Below are 22,429 nucleotides of genomic sequence, written 5' to 3'. Positions count from 1 at the left end.
TCATCTCCAGGGAAGAGGTCATCTGGTCCAAAGTGTGTTCACTTGCCTCTTGTCGACAGTATTACCACCCTAACTATTGCACTGTTGTATGCATTTTGTGTGTGTGTGTATTGTTCTTGTTGGTTTAAGCATAGTGTTACGTGTGTCAGGGGTTCCCAAACTTTTCCACGACAAGGCCCCCCAAATACCACTAGGTTCTGGTCAAGGACCCCTGTGATGTGTTATTAAACCCATCGAGAATACTACAAAATGTAGTATTGTAAAAATACATTAAGCTAATGCTAATAATTATTTTATCCACAAACACTTTGCGATGGAGCATACAGTGTGTAAAAATTGTATTTGGAGCTCTCTGCTATATGAGAGCTATCACGCTACTATTATTCCCAGTCATTATCATGGAAAATATAATGTTCAGATATGCGACACATTATTATAATGGCATTGTATGACAACCCTCATAGTAAAAGGTATATTTAAACATTTTCAATTGTATTTATTTGTTGCTTTTATTTTTCCTTCCAACTTGCTGAGGCCCCCCTGGCACCCCCTCACGGCCCCCACTTTGAAAACCACTGACTGTGATTTCCTCTGTTTTATGTGAAGTTCACAGAGTACGAGCATCATTAAAGAGAGTGGACCTGGAGGGTACAGAGATGAGAGCACTGGCCAACCGCACTTTACGTCGGCGGCAATATTCAGTTCCTGGGCCCAACTGTATGTGGCACATAGATGGCAATCACAAATTAATACGGTAGGTGAATAAATATCAAATTATTCAGTCGAGTCTTTCACAAGAGTACATAAAAAAAATTATAAAATGAGTTCTGTTAACTCATTCAGCCTTTTTATGCCCTGGCGTTAAATACAGCATGATTGTCTTATTTATCTATGTGTACATTGTTATGCTCATATTTTGTTGTCTTTTCTGTTGTCTATCAAGTCGTTTTACCTTGCCTGTCCAGCACTTTAGTCAGCTGTTGTTGCTTTTAAAGTGCTTTATAAATAAACGTGACTTGACTTTAACTTTTAGATGGCGATTTGTTATCCACGGTGGGATAAATGGCTTTAGCCGCCTGGTGGTGTTTCTCTCAGCAGCCACCAATAACCGTGCCACAACAGTCCTGCATGTGTTCCTTGGAGCTGTCCGGCAGTACGGTATGCCATCGCGTGTCAGATCGGACAAGGGGAGAGAGAACATGGAGGTAGCAGCTTTCATGGTGGAAAACCGAGGGGCCAATCGCAATTCCCATATAACTGGGAGGAGCGTACATAACCAACGGTAAGTTTAATAGGCCACTTTATTGTAATACCCACCAATCCAGCAGTGATTGATTTGTTCACCTCCTATTTACTTTGAATAGGCCATTTTCTGATTACTGATGGTAGGAATAACTGGTTTTATGTATTTATTTTCAGAATTGAGCAACTCTGGAGAGACGTGTACACACAAGTGCTCAATCTTTTCCACACTCTTTTCCATGAAATGGAAGCATCATGGATTCTGGCTCCAGACAGTGAAATCCACCTCTTTGCGCTCCACTGGGTTTTCCTGCCGTTGATCCAGTCACCTCAGACATTTCCAAGATGCATGGAATCTCCACAGCCTGAGGACTGAAAACAGCCAGTCACCTTACCAGCTGTGGCTAAGGTACATAGATGCTGTTGCCGATCCCCCAGAGGTAAGTTCAGGCTACAAAACCTTGGATTTTATCCACCTCTCTCTGAAATAGGGTTTCTACACACCACAGAATGGATTTTTAAGTGCTGCACTGCAGTATCTTCATGATTAAAAAAAAAATACACTCAACAGTCTTGAATCACTTTAAATGACCAACTCTGAAGGAACAACTTTAATGATGGTCACAGAATTGTACAACAGCCTCTACCAGAGCCATAAAAATATGTGATAATAAGTGATGGTGCCAGCATCACTGTACATTTCAGTATAGATCCAGTAGCTATTGCTCTGACACATACTGTCTGGTGTAATTTCCTAAGGTTGACGATCTCTATGGCGCAAGCATGGATGGTCCGGACCTTGAAGACCTGGCAGGAGTTGACATCCCGGAAGTCCAGTTACCGCGTGATCTGACTGCTGAGGAGCTCAGTAGATTGCCTCAGCGAAATGTTCCCCTCACTGGGGCGATTGCTGTTTACAGCTCAGTTGTGGAACAGTTACAAGAAATATTTTAATAGGTGACTAGACAGAAAAAGTAATAAATTACTTTATATTTGGAATTTCTCAGCACTGAATCCATATTGACTACAATGGCTGTGTGTGTCAGAGAGAAATCTAAGAATGATTGAAAATATGGTGATTACCAACACATAGGTTTAATAAAACATTAAACTATTTCATGAAATCACACTGTTCGAATGTTTCAGGCAATGTGCCTCAAAATGTATTACTTTAACACTTGAAACTGGGAACTAGGAATAGTCCAAAACCTTTAAAAAAAGACTTAAAACAAACTACACCCTTCCAAAGCCAAATTCTGTGCTGCTGACAGCTGCTGATAAGTTTTGGCAGAATTCAGCATAGGACCTACATCCTGCAGGAATTTTCAATGTTGTAAAACATGTGGATGCCACAGGAAACGTCAGGTCCTTGTCTATTGAGACATACAACTGATCTGGCAGCACTGTCCACCCTGTCCAGAACTCCACAAGGTCTCGGAGTTGAGAGGAAGAAGCTAAGAAAAAAACAAAAACAACAACAACAACAACGGCTGATGAGCAATATCACGTCTTGTGACCACTGCCACCTGTAATTTTTCCACCAGACATCAATCTTCAAACACATTTATTTGCTTAGATTAACATTGGATTAGACTTTACAACTTAATAGAATGTATATGCTGCAGGTATACATTTCTTACCTGAGGATATGTATTGTCGCAAGTAAGCTGCGGCACTGCAGTAGTCATCAATATCACCTTCATCATCACTATCTGGTTCAGGCCAAATGACTCTCTGAGTGATCATCTAAAAATCAAAATTATAAAGCAATGTCGTTTACAAAATAGGTATTCTATATGTTTTAAGGATCCAGATCAGAGGAACTATGGCTTGACTAGATAATGGTTAAAACATTTGGCAAGTCAGCTCAGGTCAGTCAGCATTAAGACTAATATCGAATATGAATATTAATATCAGTGAGGTAAACAATTTATGGAAACATTTCTAACAATTTTCAAAGTATTCCTCCACTTAAATTCCAATGGTATTTTCCACCCTAGAGGTTAGTCTACTTTAACAATGACTGTTGGCATGACAGACTACCTGTGGTTCCATCTCTGCCTCTGCAGTCCTTGGGAACAGGACAGCTGCCAGCTCGGGGCGTTCTTTTAACATCTTTAGAAGCCCTGTGTCTTTAAGCCCTTTCCTAAACTGTGCCATTTGCCTGTCACGTCGCACAATTACCTTCAGAAAGGAAATGGCACCAAAAATAATATTTATGCATATTACAGTAAATGATTTAACACATTTACCATACATAGAAATAACATCTAATAACATACTATTTGATTAGTCATTATCGTACCCCATGATGGAGGATTTGTGCAGACAACAATCTCCCGTTATCCTCTGTGAAAGTTGGCAGGTCCCAGCTGAGGGCCAAGTTGTTCACCTGCTCGATCTGTTCGACTGTCAAAACAGTCTGACTTTCAAGCTATTAGAAAGCAATCATACAACATTAGTCAACAGTTCTCATACAGAGACGCAGATTTATAAAGTCAGCACAAATTCAATATGTAAGGGATAATGTACAGAACGCCGGTCATTATCCTGCTTATTATACGTTGGGAAATCCCATTCAAGTCAATGGAGCGTTCTACTAGCATTGTGAAGAGCCGTATAATGACACTTACAAGGCAGACAGTGTCAGTCACATCCGTGTCTGGGCAGTCTTGAATCTGCAGGATGGCATCTTCCCCTGGATCCTTATTTGCCAGCAGAGGGAAGAGAAACTGGCCCATTCCGGTCAACAGTGGACCTTCATTTAGGAATGAGTGACCAATGATCCTGCCAGCCACTCGGAACAGATCACCATTTAGCAGAACCAGGGAAGAGGATGGGACCAGGTGGTCCATTTGTCCAATAAAGAGGGTTTTGCCGCCAATGTTGTCTATTGATAAACCAAGAACTTTGCCATTAGCACCTACATTCACATACAGTATATTCAGTACATTTTCAACATTAAATGCAACTTTACATTGACTTACCGAGGTCTAAATGTAGTCCAGTCTGGATTTTTTTAAGGCAGAGGGAAAAGAAATACTTCTTAACTCCATCCCCTATTGCACAGTCTCCTGTTGAATAAAACCCAATGTGAGGATTTATTGGCAATATACTATACTATGTACATAACCAGCAACACATAACCAACACAGAGACGTAGGGATGCATACTTTCAGTTTTATACATACCCTTCAATCGGACTTCTAACGGACGTGTCCAGTCAACACTTGTCTGCTTGTAGAAGCCGATCATGGCCCTCTCCCTCCCTTCTTCCGTAGTGTTCATATCTAAGGTGAAGACCAGGGTCGGCTTCTGGTCTGCATCCTTCATTAGATTGTTTCGGAACATTTTAGCAGCCATTTTTAAATCTGGTTCCAGCTTCCATTCTAAGTTTTCAAACAAAACAGAAGCATAACTCTTCCATGGCATAGGGAATACATGAGACATATACAGACACACAAACTAAATCCTATGCAGTACTGTAAGTGTAGTTTATAGAGGTTAATGAGGATTGAGGATAATGTGGCACCAGAAGTTGATGCCGAGGCAGGAGACGGTGTGGCAAAAGAAGTTGATGCCGAGGCAGGAGACGGTGTGGCAAAAGAAGTTGATGCCGAGGCAGGAGACGGTGTGGCCATAGAAGTAGCAAAGATTCTTGTTGGGGGGTTGAGGGCTAGAATAAGCCTAAAGTAGAACATAGAACACATAGAACATCTGAAGTACAGTGGCAGTTCAGTGTGATTCACATAAATAAAAGCAAAGAACATTCCATAAAATGTTGCCTATAAGTTCATTGGCATAAACACAGCTCTGGCTCGAAGCATAAACTCTGTTTCCCACAGGGAGCTGGTACATTTATACTGGTTTGAATTCAATACAATGTTGAGAGAACTGCACTTTCAGTGTTAACTGTGGTGTATCAAACATTCCATAATTAAACTATGGTGGGGGAAAACAGACTATGGTGAGTCGGCATAGTCTAGTCAATGTATACTGTAGGAAACATTGCAATTGCTGCATCAACAGTTCCGCAACAAATACATATATTAAAAATATTTATAAATAAGTATCTGTGGTGGTAAGAACAGAAAATCGGTGGTACAAGATTATAAATAGCTATATGAAAAGGGAAAACAGTAGCCTAGAAATCTAGACGCACTCTAGCGGCAGCAAATTACATTTGCTTCCAGGGCTAGTCTAGCTCTCCGTTCAAGTTCTATCAGGCCAATCAAATCGTGTATAGTCGTTAGGCGGGCTTAACATAATGATTGATTTGCAACGGTTTGGCTTGAATCCCCTGCTACTTGATAACAAAGAAGATGGATGTTGCTGTTGGCAAACAGTGTGACACGAGTTAAGCTTGTTTTAAGTTGGCAAAAGTTTGAACTAGTTTGAACTAGCCAACTAGCTCAGCTGGTGGGAAACCGCATGTGACAGAGGGAATTTGAAAGACAAGCGATTATCCCGCCCTTCAGACTGAGCACTGCGAACGGTGAGTGCCCAGACCCTACATTTTAATGTGTGTCTGGCTCGTCAGGCTAGGAAAACGGGGGAGATTGGTATCTTATTATACTATCTATCTATATCTACCTGTTCATTCACCATATGCAAGACTACCACAAAATGAAGTTCATAAGGCCTTGTTTCTGGCCTGTAGTGTAGTGAAATTGGCTGTTTAGAAGGTTACTTACATTTCACAAGCATCAATGTGGTCCTGAATAGTGCCCATTTCAAAATTTTGTCCACAATACACACACTCCACCATGCTGTGATGGTGTGAATCAGGGTCCTCTGTCCGGGTGAGGTTCTGGAATGGGTTAGAAAGACAGACAGATTTATCACCTGGAGAAATGGAATAGTTTTCTAATTGGCTGACAGGGTGTGAGTTAATTCTGTGTGGTCGAGCCAGTGTACTGTGCCATAAACGATTGCACCTGCGATAGGCGTTATACTAATTAACACCAGAGACTTTCTAATGAGGAGACACAGCACTCAAAAAATCCTCCTTAGAAATGCATGGGGTTAGTTTGTAACGCCAATAGGCCTTTATCACGGCAGCCCACAGGCAGCTGAAGCAGGGCTGTTCACTTTCCTGTTAGCAGGCAAACCACAGGTTTTCCTAAAAACATTAACGAGGCCTCTGGTTGAAGTAACTGTGGCCGAATCTGACACTTAACTAGAAATGCAATTCCAAGGAATTACCAGTGCATGAAAATGCTAAAGTTGTGATGTAAAATATCATGTATAGTTAAAACAGATAATAAAGAGATGGTTACTACGGTGATGCTAGGATAGACATGGTGGTTGCATAGCTTAATAAAAGTTGATAGTTTAAAAGTAGACTGTTTAAAAGTTGAATGTAGATAGTTTAAAAGTTGTTGATAGACAGTAGATAGTTTAAAAGTTGTTGATAGACAGCTAGTTTAATAGATAGTTTAATGATAGTTTAAAAGTAGACCGTTTAGAAGTTGAAGGTAAATAGTTTAAAAGTTGTTGACAGACTGGAAGTTGAATGAATGTTGATATTCAAATAGTTTAATGGCTGTGCATAGGTAGATATTTGACGATAACTGAAAGTTGGAATGGCTCTAATGTTCGCTAGCAGTTATGCTAAGATTTTTAACTATGCTAACCATGCTACTAAGCTAATGTTTTCTAGCAGTGCTAGCAATGCTAACCTGCTAACCATGCTACTTAGCTAACGTTTTCTAGCAGTTTAATGAATGTTGATATTCAAATAGTTTAATGGCTGTGCATAGGTAGATATTTGACGATAACTGAAAGTTTGAACGGCTCTAATGTTTGCTAGCAGTTATGCTAAGATTTTTAATTCTGTTAACCATGCTACTTAGCTAATGTTTTATAGCAGTGCTAGCATGCTAACCATGTTACTTAGCTAACTTAACTAACATTTTCTAGCAGTTTTACTAAACATGCTAACTATGCTAACAATGTTAGCATGCTAACTATGTTAACCATGTTACTTAGCTAACTTAGCTAATAATTTTAGCAGTTATGCTAACTATGCTAACTAGCATGCTAACTATGTTAACCATGTTACTTAGCTAACCTAGCTAATCATTTTAACAGTTTTGCTAAAAATGCTAACTAACATGTTAGCTATGCTAGCATGCTAACTATGCTAACCATGTTACTTAGTTAACCTAGCTAATCATTTTTAGCAGTTTTGCTAAAAATGCTAACTAGCATGCTAACATGTTAGCATGCTAACTATGCTAACCATGTTACTTAGCTAACTTAGCTAATCATTTTTAGCAGTTTTGCTAAAAATGCTAACTAGCATGCTAATATGCTAGCATGCTAACTATACTAACCATGTGACTTAGCTAACTTAGCTAATCATTTTTAGTAATTTTGCTAAAAATGCTAACTAGCATGCTAACATGCTAGCATGCTAACTTGCTAGCATGCTAACTATGTTAACCATGTGACTTAGCTAATCATTTTTAGCAGTTTTGCTAAAAATGCTAACTAGCATGCTAACATGCTAACTATGCTAACCATGTGACTTAGCTAACTTAGCTAATCATTTTTAGTAATTTTGCTAAAAATGCTAACTAGCATGCTAACATGCTAGCATGCTAACTTGCTAGCATGCTAACCATGCTAACTAGCTACAGTGGGTAGGAGTCATAGTTGATGACAAGTAACAGTTACAATGGCTAAACAGTTAAAAAGTTCAGTAGTTTAAAGGGTTAAATTGTTTAACAGTGAAATATTGTAGTGAGGACTTTTATTTTGGTACAGTTTTTGGCAGAGGAAGCAGTTGAACAGGATGTGTAGTCTTAATAGGGCCAGTTTGTATGCTTAAAGTCTAAGACTGGCAGTTGAGATCCAGGTGGCCTTAACACCTGCCATAGGATCCTAATTGCTTAATGGCCGTATTATGATGTCATAATCGGCAATGTTAAGTCTATGGGGAATTTTAAAAAGTTTTTCTTTAATAGTTTAAAAAGTATAAAAGTTTCAAAGTTGAAAAGAGATAGCAACCCGATCTGTTTGAAGACCTACGTTACAAAGTTTGAATGAAGTTTCTAAGTTAAACTGTTCAAGAGAAATTGCGTCTAGAAAAAGTGGTAAGCGGAATAATAATAACTAGAAATGCAATTCCAAGGAATTACCAGTGCATGAAAATGCTAAAGTTGTGATGTAAAATATCATGTATAGTTAAAACAGATAATAAAGAGATGGTAACTACGGTGATGCTAGGATAGACATGGTGGTTGCATAGCTTAATAAAAGTTGATAGTTTAAAAGTAGACTGTTTAAAAGTTGAATGTAGATAGTTTAAAAGTTGTTGATAGACAGTAGATAGTTTAAAAGTTGTTGATAGACAGCTAGTTTAATAGATAGTTTAATGATAGTTTAAAAGTAGACCGTTTAAAAGTTGAAGGTAAATAGTTTAAAAGTTGTTGACAGACTGGAAGTTGAATGAATGTTGATATTCAAATAGTTTAATGGCTGTGCATAGGTAGATATTTGACGATAACTGAAAGTTGGAATGGCTCTAATGTTCGCTAGCAGTTATGCTAAGATTTTTAACTATGCTAACCATGCTACTTAGCTAATGTTTTATAGCAGTGCTAGCAATGCTAACCTGCTAACCATGCTACTTAGCTAACGTTTTCTAGCAGTTTAATGAATGTTGATATTCAAATAGTTTAATGGCTGTGCATAGGTAGATATTTGACGATAACTGAAAGTTTGAACGGCTCTAATGTTTGCTAGCAGTTATGCTAAGATTTTTTAATTCTTTTAAACATGCTACTTAGCTAATGTTTTATAGCAGTGCTAGCATGCTAACCATATTACTTAGCTAACTTAACTAACATTTTCTAGCAGTTTTACTAAACATGCTAACTATGTTAACAATGTTAGCATGCTAACTATGTTAACCATGTTACTTAGCTAACTTAGCTAATAATTTTAGCAGTTATGCTAACTATGCTAACTAGCATGCTAACTATGCTAACCATGTTACTTAGCTAACCTAGCTAATCATTTTAACAGTTTTGCTAAAAATGCTAACTAGCATGCTAACTACGCTAACCATGTTACTTAGCTAACTTAGCTAATCATTTTTAGCAGTTTTGCTAAAAATGGTAGCTAGCATGCTAACATGCTAACTATGCTAACCATGTGACTTAGCTAACTTAGCTAATCATTTTTAGTAATTTTGCTAAAAATGGTAACTAGCATGCTAATATGCTAGCATGCTAACTTGCTAGCATGCTAACTATGCTAACCATGCTAACTAGCTACAGTGGGTAGGAGTCATAGTTGATGACAAGTAACAGTTACAATGGCTAAACAGTTCAAAAGTTCAGTAGTTTAAAGGGTTAAATTGTTTAACAGTGAAATATTGTAGTGAGGACCTTTATTTTGAAACAGTTTTTGGCAGAGGAAGCAGTTTAACAGGATGTGTAGTCTTAATAGGGCCAGTTTGTATGCTTAAAGCCTGAGACTGGCAGTTGAGATCCAGGTGGCCTGAACACCTGCCATAGGATTCTAATTGCTTAATGGCCGTATTATGATGTCATAATCGGCAATGTTAAGTCTATGGGGATTTTTAAAAAGTTTTTCTTTAATAGTTTAAAAAGTATAAAAGTTTCAAAGTTGAAAAGAGATAGCAACCCGATCTGTTTGAAGACCTACGTTACAAAGTTTGAATGAAGTTTCTAAGTTAAACTGTTCAAGAGAAATTGCGTCTAGAAAAAGTGGTAAGCGGAATAATAATAATAATAAGAAGAAGAAGTTGCCTAGGAAGAACAGTACAGTGCATTTTCATGCACTGTAACTAGAAATGCAATTCCAAGGAATTACCAGTGCATGAAAATGCTAAAGTTGTGATGTAAAATATCATGTATAGTTAAAACAGATAATAAAGAGATGGTTACTACGGTGATGCTAGGATAGACATGGTGGTTGCATAGCTTAATAAAAGTTGATAGTTTAAAAGTAGACTGTTTAAAAGTTGAATGTAGATAGTTTAAAAGTTGTTGATAGACAGTAGATAGTTTAAAAGTTGTTGATAGACAGCTAGTTTAATAGATAGTTTAAAGATAGTTTAAAAGTAGACCGTTTAAAAGTTGAAGGTAAATAGTTTAAAAGTTGTTGACAGACTGGAAGTTGAATGAATGTTGACATTCAAATAGTTTAATGGCTGTGCATAGGTAGATATTTGACGATAACTGAAAGTTGGAATGGCTCTAATGTTCGCTAGCAGTTATGCTAAGATTTTTAACTATGCTAACCATGCTACTTAGCTAATGTTTTATAGCAGTGCTAGCAATGCTAACCTGCTAACCATGTTACTTAGCTAACGTTTTCTAACAGTTTAATGAATGTTGATATTCAAATAGTTTAATGGCTGTGCATAGGTAGATATTTGACGATAACTGAAAGTTTGAACGGCTCTAATGTTTCCTAGCAGTTATGTTAAGATTTTTAATTCTTTTAACCATGCTACTTAGCTAATGTTTTATAGCAGTGCTAGCATGCTAACCATGTTACTTCGCTAACTTAACTAACATTTTCTAGCAGTTTTATTAAACATGCTAACTATGCTAACAATGTTAGCATGCTAACTATGTTGACCATGTTACTTAGCTAACTTAGCTAATAATTTTAGTAGTTATGCTAACTATGCTAACTAGCATGTTAACTATGCTAACCATGTTACTTAGCTAACCTAGCTAATCATTTTAACAGTTTTGCTAAAAATGCTAACTAGCATGTTAGCTATGCTAGCATGCTAACTACGCTAACCATGTTACTTAGCTAACTTAGCTAATCATTTTTAGCAGTTTTGCTAAAAATGCTAACTAGCATGTTAACATGCTAGCATGCTAACTATGCTAACCATGTGACTTAGCTAACCTAGCTAATCATTTTTAGTAATTTTGCTAAAAATGCTAACTAGCATGCTAACATGCTAGCATGCTAACTTGCTAGCATGCTAACTATGTTAACCATGTGACTTAGCTAATCATTTTTAGCAGTTTTGCTAAAAATGCTAACTAGCATGCTAACATGCTAGCATGCTAACTATGCTAACCATGTGACTTAGCTAACTTAGCTAATCATGTTTAGTAATTTTGTTAAAAATGCTAGCTAACATGCTAGCATGCTAACTTGCTAGCATGCTAACTATGTTAACCATGCTAACTAGCTACAGTGGGTAGGAGTCATAGTTGATGACAAGTAACAGTTACAATGGCTAAACAGTTAAAAAGTAAAAAACAACAAGTAAAAAACAGAAAAAAACAAAGGGTTAAATTGTTTAACAGTGAAATATTGTAGTGAGGACTTTTATTTTGAAACAGTTTTTGGCAGAGGAAGCAGTTTAACAGGATGTGTAGTCTTAATAGGGCCAGTTTGTATGCTTAAAGCCTGAGACTGGCAGTTGAGATCCAGGTGGCCTGAACACCTAACCTGACCCTAGCCAGATGAATTTCGCTCCGCCTAGCTCCACTCATCCATCTGGAACCGATCCATTGAAATGTTGCTTCAGAAGGCTGGACCTAATCAAAAAATGCTTGCATATGATTGAATAAGCCACTTGTCCGTCATCTATTGACGTGCTACTTCAACCACTCTCATCGAAGCCAACCCGTGACGCTGATAACAGTCTCACAGTCGCTTCTACGCTATGTCACATCTATGAAACTCCCGCCCTGCATCCTGATTCGCTAAACCATAAAGTTGGTTGGAGAAATCACTCTCAATGGAAGAGGTTCCAGATGGATGTGAGTGAAGCTAGGCGGAGCTAAGCGGAACGACATTCATCTGGCTAGGGCCAGGTTACTGAACACCTGCCATAGGATTCTAATTGCTTAATGGCCGTATTATGATGTCATAATCGGCAATGTTAAGTCTATGGGGATTTTTAAAAAGTTTTTCTTTAATAGTTTAAAAAGTATAAAAGTTTCAAAGTTGAAAAGAGATAGCAACCCGATCTGTTTGAAGACCTACGTTACAAAGTTTGAATGAAGTTTCTAAGTTAAACTGTTCAAGAGAAATTGCGTCTAGAAAAAGTGGTAAGCGGAATAATAATAAGAAGAAGAAGAAGAAGAAGAAGTTGCCTAGGAAGAACAGTACAGTGCATTTTCATGCACTGTAACTAGAAATGCAATTCCAAGGAATTACCAGTGCATGAAAATGCTAAAGTTGTGATGTAAAATATCATGTATAGTTAAAACGGATAATACAGAGATGGTTACTACGGTGATGCTAGGATAGACATGGTGGTTGCATAGCTTAATAAAAGTTGATAGTTTAAAAGTAGACTGTTTAAAAGTTGAATGTAGATAGTTTAAAAGTTGTTGATAGACAGTAGATAGTTTAAAAGTTGTTGATAGACAGCTAGTTTAATAGATAGTTTAATGGTAGTTTAAAAGTAAACCGTTTAAAAGTTGAAGGTAAATAGTTTAAAAGTTGTTGACAGACTGGAAGTTGAATGAATGTTGATATTCAAATAGTTTAATGGCTGTGTATAGGTAGATATTTGACGATAACTGAAAGTTGGAATGGCTCTAATGTTTGCTAGCAGTTATGCTAAGATTTTTAATTCTGTTAACCATGCTACTTAGCTAATGTTTTATAGCAGTGCTAGCATGCTAACCATGTTACTTAGTTAACTTAACTAACATTTTCTAGCAGTTTTACTAAACATGCTAACTATGCTAACAATGTTAGCATGCTAACTATATTAACCATGTTACTTAGCTAACTTAGCTAATAATTTTAGCAGTTATGCTAACTAGCATGCTAACTATGCTAACCATGTTACTTAGTTAACCTAGCTAATCATTTTTAGCAGTTTTGCTAAAAATGCTAACTAGCATGCTAACACGTTAGCATGCTAACTATGCTAACCATGTTACTTAGCTAACTTAGCTAATCATTTTTAGTAGTTTTGCTAAAAATGCTAACTAGCATGCTAACACCTTAGCATGCTAACTATGCTAACCATGTTACTTAGCTAACTTAGCTAATCATTTTTAGCAGTTTTGCTAAAAATGTTAACTAGCATGCTAACATGCTAGCATGCTAACTATGCTAACCATGTGACTTAGCTAACTTAGCTAATAATTTTTAAGTAATTTTGCTAAAAATGCTAACTAGCATGTTAACATGCTAACTTGCTAGCATGCTAACTATGTTAACCATGTGACTTAGCTAATCATTTTTAGCAGTTTTGCTAAAAATGCTAATTAGCATGCTAACATGCTAGCATGCTAACTATGATAACCATGTGACTTAGCTAACTTAGCTAATCATTTTTAGTAATTTTGCTAAAAATGCTAACTAGCATGCTAACATGCTAACTATGCTAACCATGCTAACTAGCTACAGTGGGTAGGAGTCATAGTTGATGACAAGTAACAGTTACAATGGCTAAACAGTTAAAAAGTTCAGTAGTTTAAAGGGTTAAATTGTTTAACAGTGAAATATTGTAGTGAGGACTTTTATTATGAAACAGTTTTTGGCAGAGGAAGCAGTTTAACAGGATGTGTAGTCTTAATAGGGCCAGTTTGTATGCTTAAAGCCTGAGACTGGCAGTTGAGATCCAGGTGGCCTGAACACCTGCCATAGGATTCTAATTGCTTAATGGCCGTATTATGATGTCATAATCGGCAATGTTAAGTCTATGGGGATTTTTAAAAAGTTTTTCTTTAATAGTTTAAAAAGTATAAAAGTTTCAAAGTTGAAAAGAGATAGCAACCCGATCTGTTTGAAGACCTACGTTACAAAGTTTGAATGAAGTTTCTAAGTTAAACTGTTCAAGAGAAATTGCGTCTAGAAAAAGTGGTAAGCGGAATAATAATAATAAGAAGAAGAAGAAGAAGAAGTTGCCTAGGAAGAACAGTACAGTGCATTTTCATGCACTGTAACTAGAAATGCAATTCCAAGGAATTACCAGTGCATGAAAATGCTAAAGTTGTGATGTAAAATATCATGTATAGTTAAAACGGATAATACAGAGATGGTTACTACGGTGATGCTAGGATAGACATGGTGGTTGCATAGCTTAATAAAAGTTGATAGTTTAAAAGTAGACTGTTTAAAAGTTGAATGTAGATAGTTTAAAAGCTGTTGATAGACAGTAGATAGTTTAAAAGTTGTTGATAGACAGCTAGTTTAATAGATAGTTTAATGGTAGTTTAAAAGTAAACCGTTTAAAAGTTGAAGGTAAATAGTTTAAAAGTTGTTGACAGACTGGAAGTTGAATGAATGTTGATATTCAAATAGTTTAATGGCTGTGCATAGGTAGATATTTGACGATAACTGAAAGTTGGAATGGCTCTAATGTTCGCTAGCAGTTATGCTAAGATTTTTAACTATGCTAACCATGCTACTTAGCTAATGTTTTATAGCAGTGCTAGCAATGCTAACCTGCTAACCATGCTACTTAGCTAACGTTTTCTAGCAGTTTAATGAATGTTGATATTCAAATAGTTTAATGGCTGTTCATAGGTAGATATTTGACGATAACTGAAAGTTTGAACGGCTCTAATGTTTGCTAGCAGTTATGCTAAGATTTTTAATTATTTTAACCATGCTACTTAGCTAATGTTTTATAGCAGTGCTAGCATGCTAACCATGTTACTTAGCTAACTTAACTAACATTTTCTAGCAGTTTTACTAAACATGCTAACTATGCTAACAATGTTAGCATGCTAACTATGTTAACCATGTTACTTAGCTAACTTAGCTAATAATTTTAGCAGTTATGCTAACTATGCTAACTAGCATGTTAACTATGCTAACCATGTTACTTAGCTAACCTAGCTAATCATTTTAACAGTTTTGCTAAAAATGCTAACTAGCATGTTAACTACGCTAACTATGTTACTTAGCTAACTTAGCTAATCATTTTTAGCAGTTTTGCTAAAAATGCTAACTAGCATGCTAACATGCTAACTATGCTAACCATGTGACTTAGCTAACTTAGCTAATCATTTTTAGTAATTTTGCTAAAAATGCTAACTAGCATGCTAACATGCTAACTATGCTAACTAGCTACAGTGGGTAGGAGTCATAGTTGATGACAAGTAACAGTTACAATGGCTAAACAGTTAAAAAGTTCAGTAGTTTAAAGGGTTAAATTGTTTAACAGTGAAATATTGTAGTGAGGACTTTTATTATGAAACAGTTTTTGGCAGAGGAAGCAGTTTAACAGGATGTGTAGTCTTAATAGGGCCAGTTTGTATGCTTAACCCTTAAAGGTGTAGCGTCACACCGGTGTGACGGGAATGTTGAGAAATGAACGTTCTAAAGAATATCTGGGTTCATTGAATTCAACATAGAATTTTAGAACCTTCAATTGTTGCGGAACTTAGAATGTTCAAAAACCTACACCTTTAAGGGTTAAAGCCTGAGACTGGCAGTTGAGATCCAGGTGGCCTGAACACCTGCCATAGGATTCTAATTGCTTAATGGCCGTATTATGATGTCATAATCGGCAATGTTAAGTCTATGGGGATTTTTAAAAAGTTTTTCTTTAATAGTTTAAAAAGTATAAAAGTTTCAAAGTTGAAAAGAGATAGCAACCCGATCTGTTTGAAGACCTACGTTACAAAGTTTGAATGAAGTTTCTAAGTTAAACTGTTCAAGAGAAATTGCGTCTAGAAAAAGTGGTAAGCGGAATAATAATAATAATAAGAAGAAGAAGAAGAAGTTGCCTAGTAAGAACAGTACAGTGCATTTTCATGCACTGTAACTAGAAATGCAATTCCAAGGAATTACCAGTGCATGAAAATGCTAAAGTTGTGATGTAAAATATCATGTATAGTTAAAACGGATAATACAGAGATGGTTACTACGGTGATGCTAGGATAGACATGGTGGTTGCATAGCTTAATAAAAGTTGATAGTTTAAAAGTAGACTGTTTAAAAGTTGAATGTAGATAGTTTAAAAGCTGTTGATAGACAGTAGATAGTTTAAAAGTTGTTGATAGACAGCTAGTTTAATAGATAGTTTAATGGTAGTTTAAAAGTAAACCGTTTAAAAGTTGAAGGTAAATAGTTTAAAAGTTGTTGACAGACTGGAAGTTGAATGAATGTTGATATTCAAATAGTTTAATGGCTGTGCATAGGTAGATATTTGACGATAACTGAAAGTTCGAATGGCTCTAATGTTCGCTAGCAGTTATGCTAAGATTTTTAACTATGCTAACCATGCTACTTAGCTAATGTTTTATAGCAGTGCTAGCAATGCTAACCTGCTAACCATGCTACTTAGCTAACGTTTTCTAGCAGTTTAATGAATGTTGATATTCAAATAGTTTAATGGCTGTTCATAGGTAGATATTTGACGATAACTGAAAGTTTGAACGGCTCTAATGTTTGCTAGCAGTTATGCTAAGATTTTTAATTATTTTAACCATGCTACTTAGCTAATGTTTTATAGCAGTGCTAGCATGCTAACCATGTTACTTAGCTAACTTAACTAACATTTTCTAGCAGTTTTACTAAACATGCTAACTATGCTAACAATGTTAGCATGCTAACTATGTTAACCATGTTACTTAGCTAACTTAGCTAATAATTTTAGCAGTTATGCTAACTATGCTAACTAGCATGTTAACTATGCTAACCATGTTACTTAGCTAACCTAGCTAATCATTTTAACAGTTTTGCTAAAAATGCTAACTAGCATGTTAACTACGCTAACTATGTTACTTAGCTAACTTAGCTAATCATTTTTAGCAGTTTTGCTAAAAATGCTAACTAGCATGCTAACATGCTAGCATGCTAACTATGCTAACCATGTGACTTAGCTAACTTAGCTAATCATTTTTAGTAATTTTGCTAAAAATGCTAACTAGCATGCTAACATGCTAACTATGCTAACTAGCTACAGTGGGTAGGAGTCATAGTTGATGACAAGTAACAGTTACAATGGCTAAACAGTTAAAAAGTTCAGTAGTTTAAAGGGTTAAATTGTTTAACAGTGAAATATTGTAGTGAGGACTTTTATTATGAAACAGTTTTTGGCAGAGGAAGCAGTTTAACAGGATGTGTATTCTTAATAGGGCCAGTTTGTATGCTTAAAGCCTGAGACTGGCAGTTGAGATCCAGGTGGCCTGAACACCTGCCATAGGATTCTAATTGCTTAATGGCCGTATTATGATGTCATAATCGGCAATGTTAAGTCTATGGGGATTTTTAAAAAGTTTTTCTTTAATAGTTTAAAAAGTATAAAAGTTTCAAAGTTGAAAAGAGATAGCAACCCGATCTGTTTGAAGACCTACGTTACAAAGTTTGAATGAAGTTTCTAAGTTAAACTGTTCAAGAGAAATTGCGTCTAGAAAAAGTGGTAAGCGGAATAATAATAAGAAGAAGAAGAAGAAGAAGAAGTTGCCTAGGAAGAACAGTACAGTGCATTTTCATGCACTGTAATAATAAGAAGAAGAAGTTGCCTAGGAAGAACAGTACAGTGCATTTTCATGCACTGTAATAATAATAAGAAGAAGCCTAGGAAGAACAGTACAGTGCATTTTCATGCACTGTAATAAGAAGAAGAAGCCTAGGAAGAACAGTACAGTGCATTTTCATGCACTGTAATAAGAAGAAGAAGTTGCCTAGGAAGAACAGTACAGTGCATTTTCATGCACTGTAATAAGAAGAAGTTGCCTAGGAAGAACAGTACAGTGCATTTTCATGCACTGTAATTAGAAACACCCGTGCTCACACAGGAACAGGGCTGTTCACTTCCTACTTCGGCTGCCGTGATAAACGCCTATTCATGGGTTTCATCAGGTCCCTTTACACAGGTTTATTAATCAAACACCATGCAGTCTGCATTCATAATCAAGGTGCATGATTGTATACACCTGTGGAAAGGGACCTGATGAAACCCATGAATATGGCAGTTTTCTACACATCACACCCCTTCCTCGGCAAAGCGTGGACATGTGAATACATTGAGCCAATCATATGGTGTGTTGTGAAGACATCTTCCCAATCGTGTGTTGTGAACTCGGCGCTGCATAGGATGCTCAATGAGTGCCCAAAAAGCGTTGCTATATGGCCGCCGAGTGGAGGGACTTGCCTAAAAGGACTTTGTTAACACGCAACTTCCCCTTATAGTAAGAGTTGAATTGTTTGTAACTCGTGTGGCCGTTGCTAGAAAGTGTGGGATTTGTGCAACTGTGGCACATCTTTTGTTGGAGTGGTACGTAGTGTTTTATGTCTTTTATTTTATGTATGGTGGGAGGTGATTTGTAAGGAGGGGTTCGTTTGTGGTATTTTTCAACAGTAGAAGGTCTACACTGTACTGTTTAATATAATACATTTTTGTACTGTTTAATAAATTTCACTGAAAACCTTTTCTGTCCTGAAATCGTCACTTTCTTGAGATGAGGAATTCAGTTCCAGTAGCATGTTAATGTGAGTGCTACATCACTAGTCAACTTCAAAGGCAGAGTTCTGTTTCTTACTTAGCCTGACAGAAACAACCTGACTACTTTGAACATATCTCGGTCATATGCCGCCCATTCAATTCGACATTGGTATCGTTTTAAAGGTTGTTTTATGCCCTTTCATGAAAACATAATAACTTAATTTTGAAAATTTGGGACAAGTGACTGGTTTTGCCATTAAGACACACAGACAGAGAGATGCAATGCAATTATTAACAAAAAATATTTACCGCTGTTTGTATGTCCATTTGAAGGGGCCTGGCATACAATGTGGCCTGGCCAATGTTGGCAGATGTGCATAGGTAGCGTGGAGTGTAGCCATCCATTGGACAAGGGATAGGCACAAGCCATTTTGTTCTTGTAGATCCCCTTGTCCTCAGGAGCTGATACCCCCCACAGTCCCTCAAGGCAGGGTAATTACTGAGAAGAATATTTGTAAACTCTGCAGCCGTACAAAATTTGTCTGCAAAAGACGCAGTGCATTTCAGTGACACACTGACCATAATAATAACACATCTCCGAGTGGGCGAGAATACCTGAAAGCAGATGCCAGAATTTCATCAATGGCCACAGAGAAAGTTAAATTTGTGTTTACCTGAAGTAACTGAAGATAAAGGAGGTGTCTAAAGCTATTGCTTTCATATCCTAATCTCCTTTGAATGGCCAGCATTGGTCAGTACCAAAATATTTAATGTCAAATGAAGTCATCCATCTCATAAAGACACTGACATTGCTTTGTTCTGTTACCTGGAAAGGTTATTCTCTTTTCCCCCAGTCCTGCCCTCTCCAACTCATATCGCTCGGCAGGACTGGGGACCATCTCCTGCCGCCTTCCCACAAGGCAGAAAAAGCGGTGTGTGAATGACTTCTTCCGCCTTTGTTGTGGTGGTCTATTGTGGTGGTGCTGCTGAGGAGGCTGATATGGCCTAAACATTCGTACAACCTCTTCTGCAAGAAAATACAAAAACCAACAGATCAATAGTTGAGTAGGTCTATTACTCATCTTGAAATAGATGACAGAAGAGTCTTTGCACATACAGTATATAGCCCCCTGGTACCCTATTAACCAGCCTAAAGTCAATCAAATCTAGACAAAATAAAGCATACATATGTATGTATATGCATAGTGTGGCCTCAGGTCATCCAGGACACCACCACACAATGTCCTGTACCAGAAAACCACCTGTGCAACTAAAAAAAAACTACCTGTGACATCAGTAAATGCCCATGTGAAACTCTTAAGATGCAAATGTCCCACATTCCTCCATGTCATGGACAGTTCAGTCTTCTCTTATATTAGCACTTCATTAAAAAAAAAAAATCTACCAAAGTTCGCGAGTGTTTTGGCGCAAACCCCTCCACCACAAGCTGCTGGCAAACTAGACTAGTGTGCTACCAACAAAAAAATCATATAATGCTATAATGTCTTTTGACCATGCTCTGTTGATATGCATTGCTCTGTAATACAATACAAAATGACAATTCACTTAATCCAAAAGCCACACACTGACCTTTCATAGTTTAATGTTAACATTAACGTTAGCATACTTACCACGGTTGGCGCGCCTCTCTCCACTGCGATCTGGCGGTGGAAGGGAGTTAGAGGCCGGCGGGACCGGGACCCCTGCCTGCTGCTCTTCAAGAGCAGCAGCGGCCTCCCTAAGGAGCTGGGCCACCGTTTTTTCCATTTATTTTGTCACAGTTAACCTAAAAAAGTTAGCTTCAGTTGTCCCTCTTTTTCCCAGATGGGATGGCAAAATAACAGTGCACAGGGCAGCGCCAAACAAAGCGAAACGATGACTAGCTCAACACGGAAGTGACGTTGTTCCCGCCTTGAAGAGTGACGGGGAGACTGACAGATTGCAATGCGTTTGGCAGATTGAATGGCCATTTGAATTTTGCAACACAAAGAGCGTGGCCAAAGTGCAATGCAATCACAGGGGGCGCTATTTCTTTTCCATTTGAATAAAATGCCTCAAAACAATTTCAAAAGGTTTTGCCCAAAATAATCCAAAATGTTTTCCAAATTGTTTTGAAAAAGTTTTTCCACGTTTTGGCCAAAATAATCCAAAATTTCTTCCAAATTTTTTTGAAAAAGTTTTTCCAAAGTTTTTCCAAATATGTTTTCAAAATGCAATCCTACATTGCACTTTAAATATTAAATTGCAAAACGAATTGACAGTTAAATGATGAAACTGAATATTGACAATTGAAATGCAAAATGAATTGCCATTTGAATTTTGAGACTTAAGTACCATGGCAAAATGGAATGCAATTCAATCCATGTTTATTCTATTTTTTAACCAAAATTATTCAAATTGATTTTTAGGATTGCATTGTCACTTTGCAGATTAAAATACAATTTGATGGATATTATTGCAAATTGCAATATTAAATTGCATAATGAATTGGCAATTGCATAATGTAATGTCATTTTGAATTGCATATTGCAGATTGCATTCTCATTTGAATTATGCTACTCATATGCTTCCATAGTAGACCTAGGCTAATTGTTTGTTTATTTATGTTTGGTTTGAAATAGCTATATTTATTTGATATTCGTTATAAGGCTACTTATAATAGTGCATCCCTAGTTAGATACATGTATGACACAAACAAAGGTTTTGGACATGGTAGACATGTGAAATGCCAAATCTGTAGGCAAGGTCTTGTTCAGGGAAGTTTTAACATATGATAACCCATTGTGTTATTTCATTACAGTGCTCTTAGCAAAAAAGGTTAGTCTGTAGCCCTGACCTATTAGGTTGAGGGTAAATGGTCCCTGCTGTGTGGATTGCTTTTAGGTAAGCCGTCATATCTACATGACAGCACTCATCCTGACTGGGCCCCCTCATTGAAGCTGACAGGAGAGACAGTTCAGACAGGAAAGGCTGAGAAGTCAGGGAAAGCAGGTGTAATGGCCAGGTACAACAGGGTGCAGCAGCGAAGAACACAGATGGCATCAAGCTCAGAGAATATGGCACAGGAGCAAGACAGCCCAGGGATGAATACTATTGAGGCTAATGAGGTATTGGAGACTGTAGAGGAAGATACTTGCACATCTGAAATGTGCTCTAAAATACAAGCTGATCACCAGAGACTGCTTACTAGCAATATTGCAGTGAAATGTCAGCTAGCCAGTGAGAAAATAAGCATGGACACACTCAGAGATGATGATAAGAAGGTCAGATTTGATACAGGATTACCCAGTTTTGCTACATTAATGGTGCTCTTCAATTTCATCGAAGACTCCCTTACTGACTGCATAAAAACCTCACTCACTAAGTTTCAAAAACTTGTGTTAGTACTGATGAGACTGCGTCACAACTTCGCTGAACAAGACCTTGCCTACAGATTTGCCATTTCACAGTCTACTGTGTCCAAAACCTTTGTTTGTGTCATACATGTTTTATATGTGAGACTTAAGAAGTTCATCTTTTGGCCAAGGAGAGATGAGCTTTGGAAGTCTATGCCAATAACCTTTCATCAACATTTTGGGTCAAAAGTGACTGTAATAATCGACTGTTTTGAAATTTTCGAGTAGTTTGACAGCACGCAGTCTCACTTGGTCTTCATATAAACACCATAACACCATCAAATACCTTATAGGCATCACACCTCAGGGATCAATTTCTTTCCTCTCTAAGGCATGGGGAGGGCGCACCACTGATAAATATATCACAGAAAACTCAGGCTTACTCGACCTACTTACCCCTGGTGATTTTATCTTGGCA

At 37.2% G+C, this 22,429-nt stretch overlaps 1 protein-coding gene across 1 annotated transcript; it reads right to left on the bottom strand.

The window, feature by feature from the left end:
• Nucleotides 1-1,889: 1,889 nt before the first annotated feature.
• On the bottom strand, nucleotides 1,890-20,837 carry LOC143110083 (uncharacterized). Its single transcript, XM_076272909.1, has 11 exons — nucleotides 19,443-20,837; nucleotides 18,926-19,158; nucleotides 5,937-6,052; nucleotides 4,775-4,929; nucleotides 4,434-4,631; nucleotides 4,230-4,316; nucleotides 3,876-4,132; nucleotides 3,548-3,676; nucleotides 3,286-3,426; nucleotides 2,883-2,988; nucleotides 1,890-2,696 (listed from the first exon to the last, which is right to left on the bottom strand). Exons 1-11 carry the CDS (start codon nucleotides 19,729-19,731, stop codon nucleotides 2,476-2,478), a joined length of 1,932 nt encoding a protein of 643 aa, XP_076129024.1. The 5' UTR covers nucleotides 19,732-20,837; the 3' UTR covers nucleotides 1,890-2,475.
• Between the last annotated feature and the right edge of the window lie 1,592 nt (nucleotides 20,838-22,429).

The sequence above is a fragment of the Alosa pseudoharengus genome, unplaced genomic scaffold, assembly GCF_046254945.1.
Source record: "Alosa pseudoharengus isolate Yale_2024_CS ecotype anadromous, Long Island Sound unplaced genomic scaffold, YU_APseudo_1.1 YU_APseudo_1.1_scf_7, whole genome shotgun sequence".
Taxonomy (NCBI): Eukaryota; Metazoa; Chordata; class Actinopteri; order Clupeiformes; family Clupeidae; genus Alosa; species Alosa pseudoharengus.
The sequence above is the reverse complement of the archived record's forward strand: the minus strand, read 5'-3'. Positions and strand labels throughout refer to the sequence as shown.

Coding starts and splice junctions, on each gene's coding strand:
- LOC143110083 (XM_076272909.1), bottom strand. CDS start 19,731: ATGTGCAAAGACTCTTCTGTCATCTATTTCAAGATGAGTAATAGACCT. Junction 4,632..4,774: donor TGCCTCGGCATCAACTTCTG/GTGCCACATTAT, acceptor TTGAAAACTTAG/AATGGAAGCTGGAACCAGAT. Junction 4,317..4,433: donor GTTAGAAGTCCGATTGAAGG/GTATGTATAAAA, acceptor TTTATTCAACAG/GAGACTGTGCAATAGGGGAT.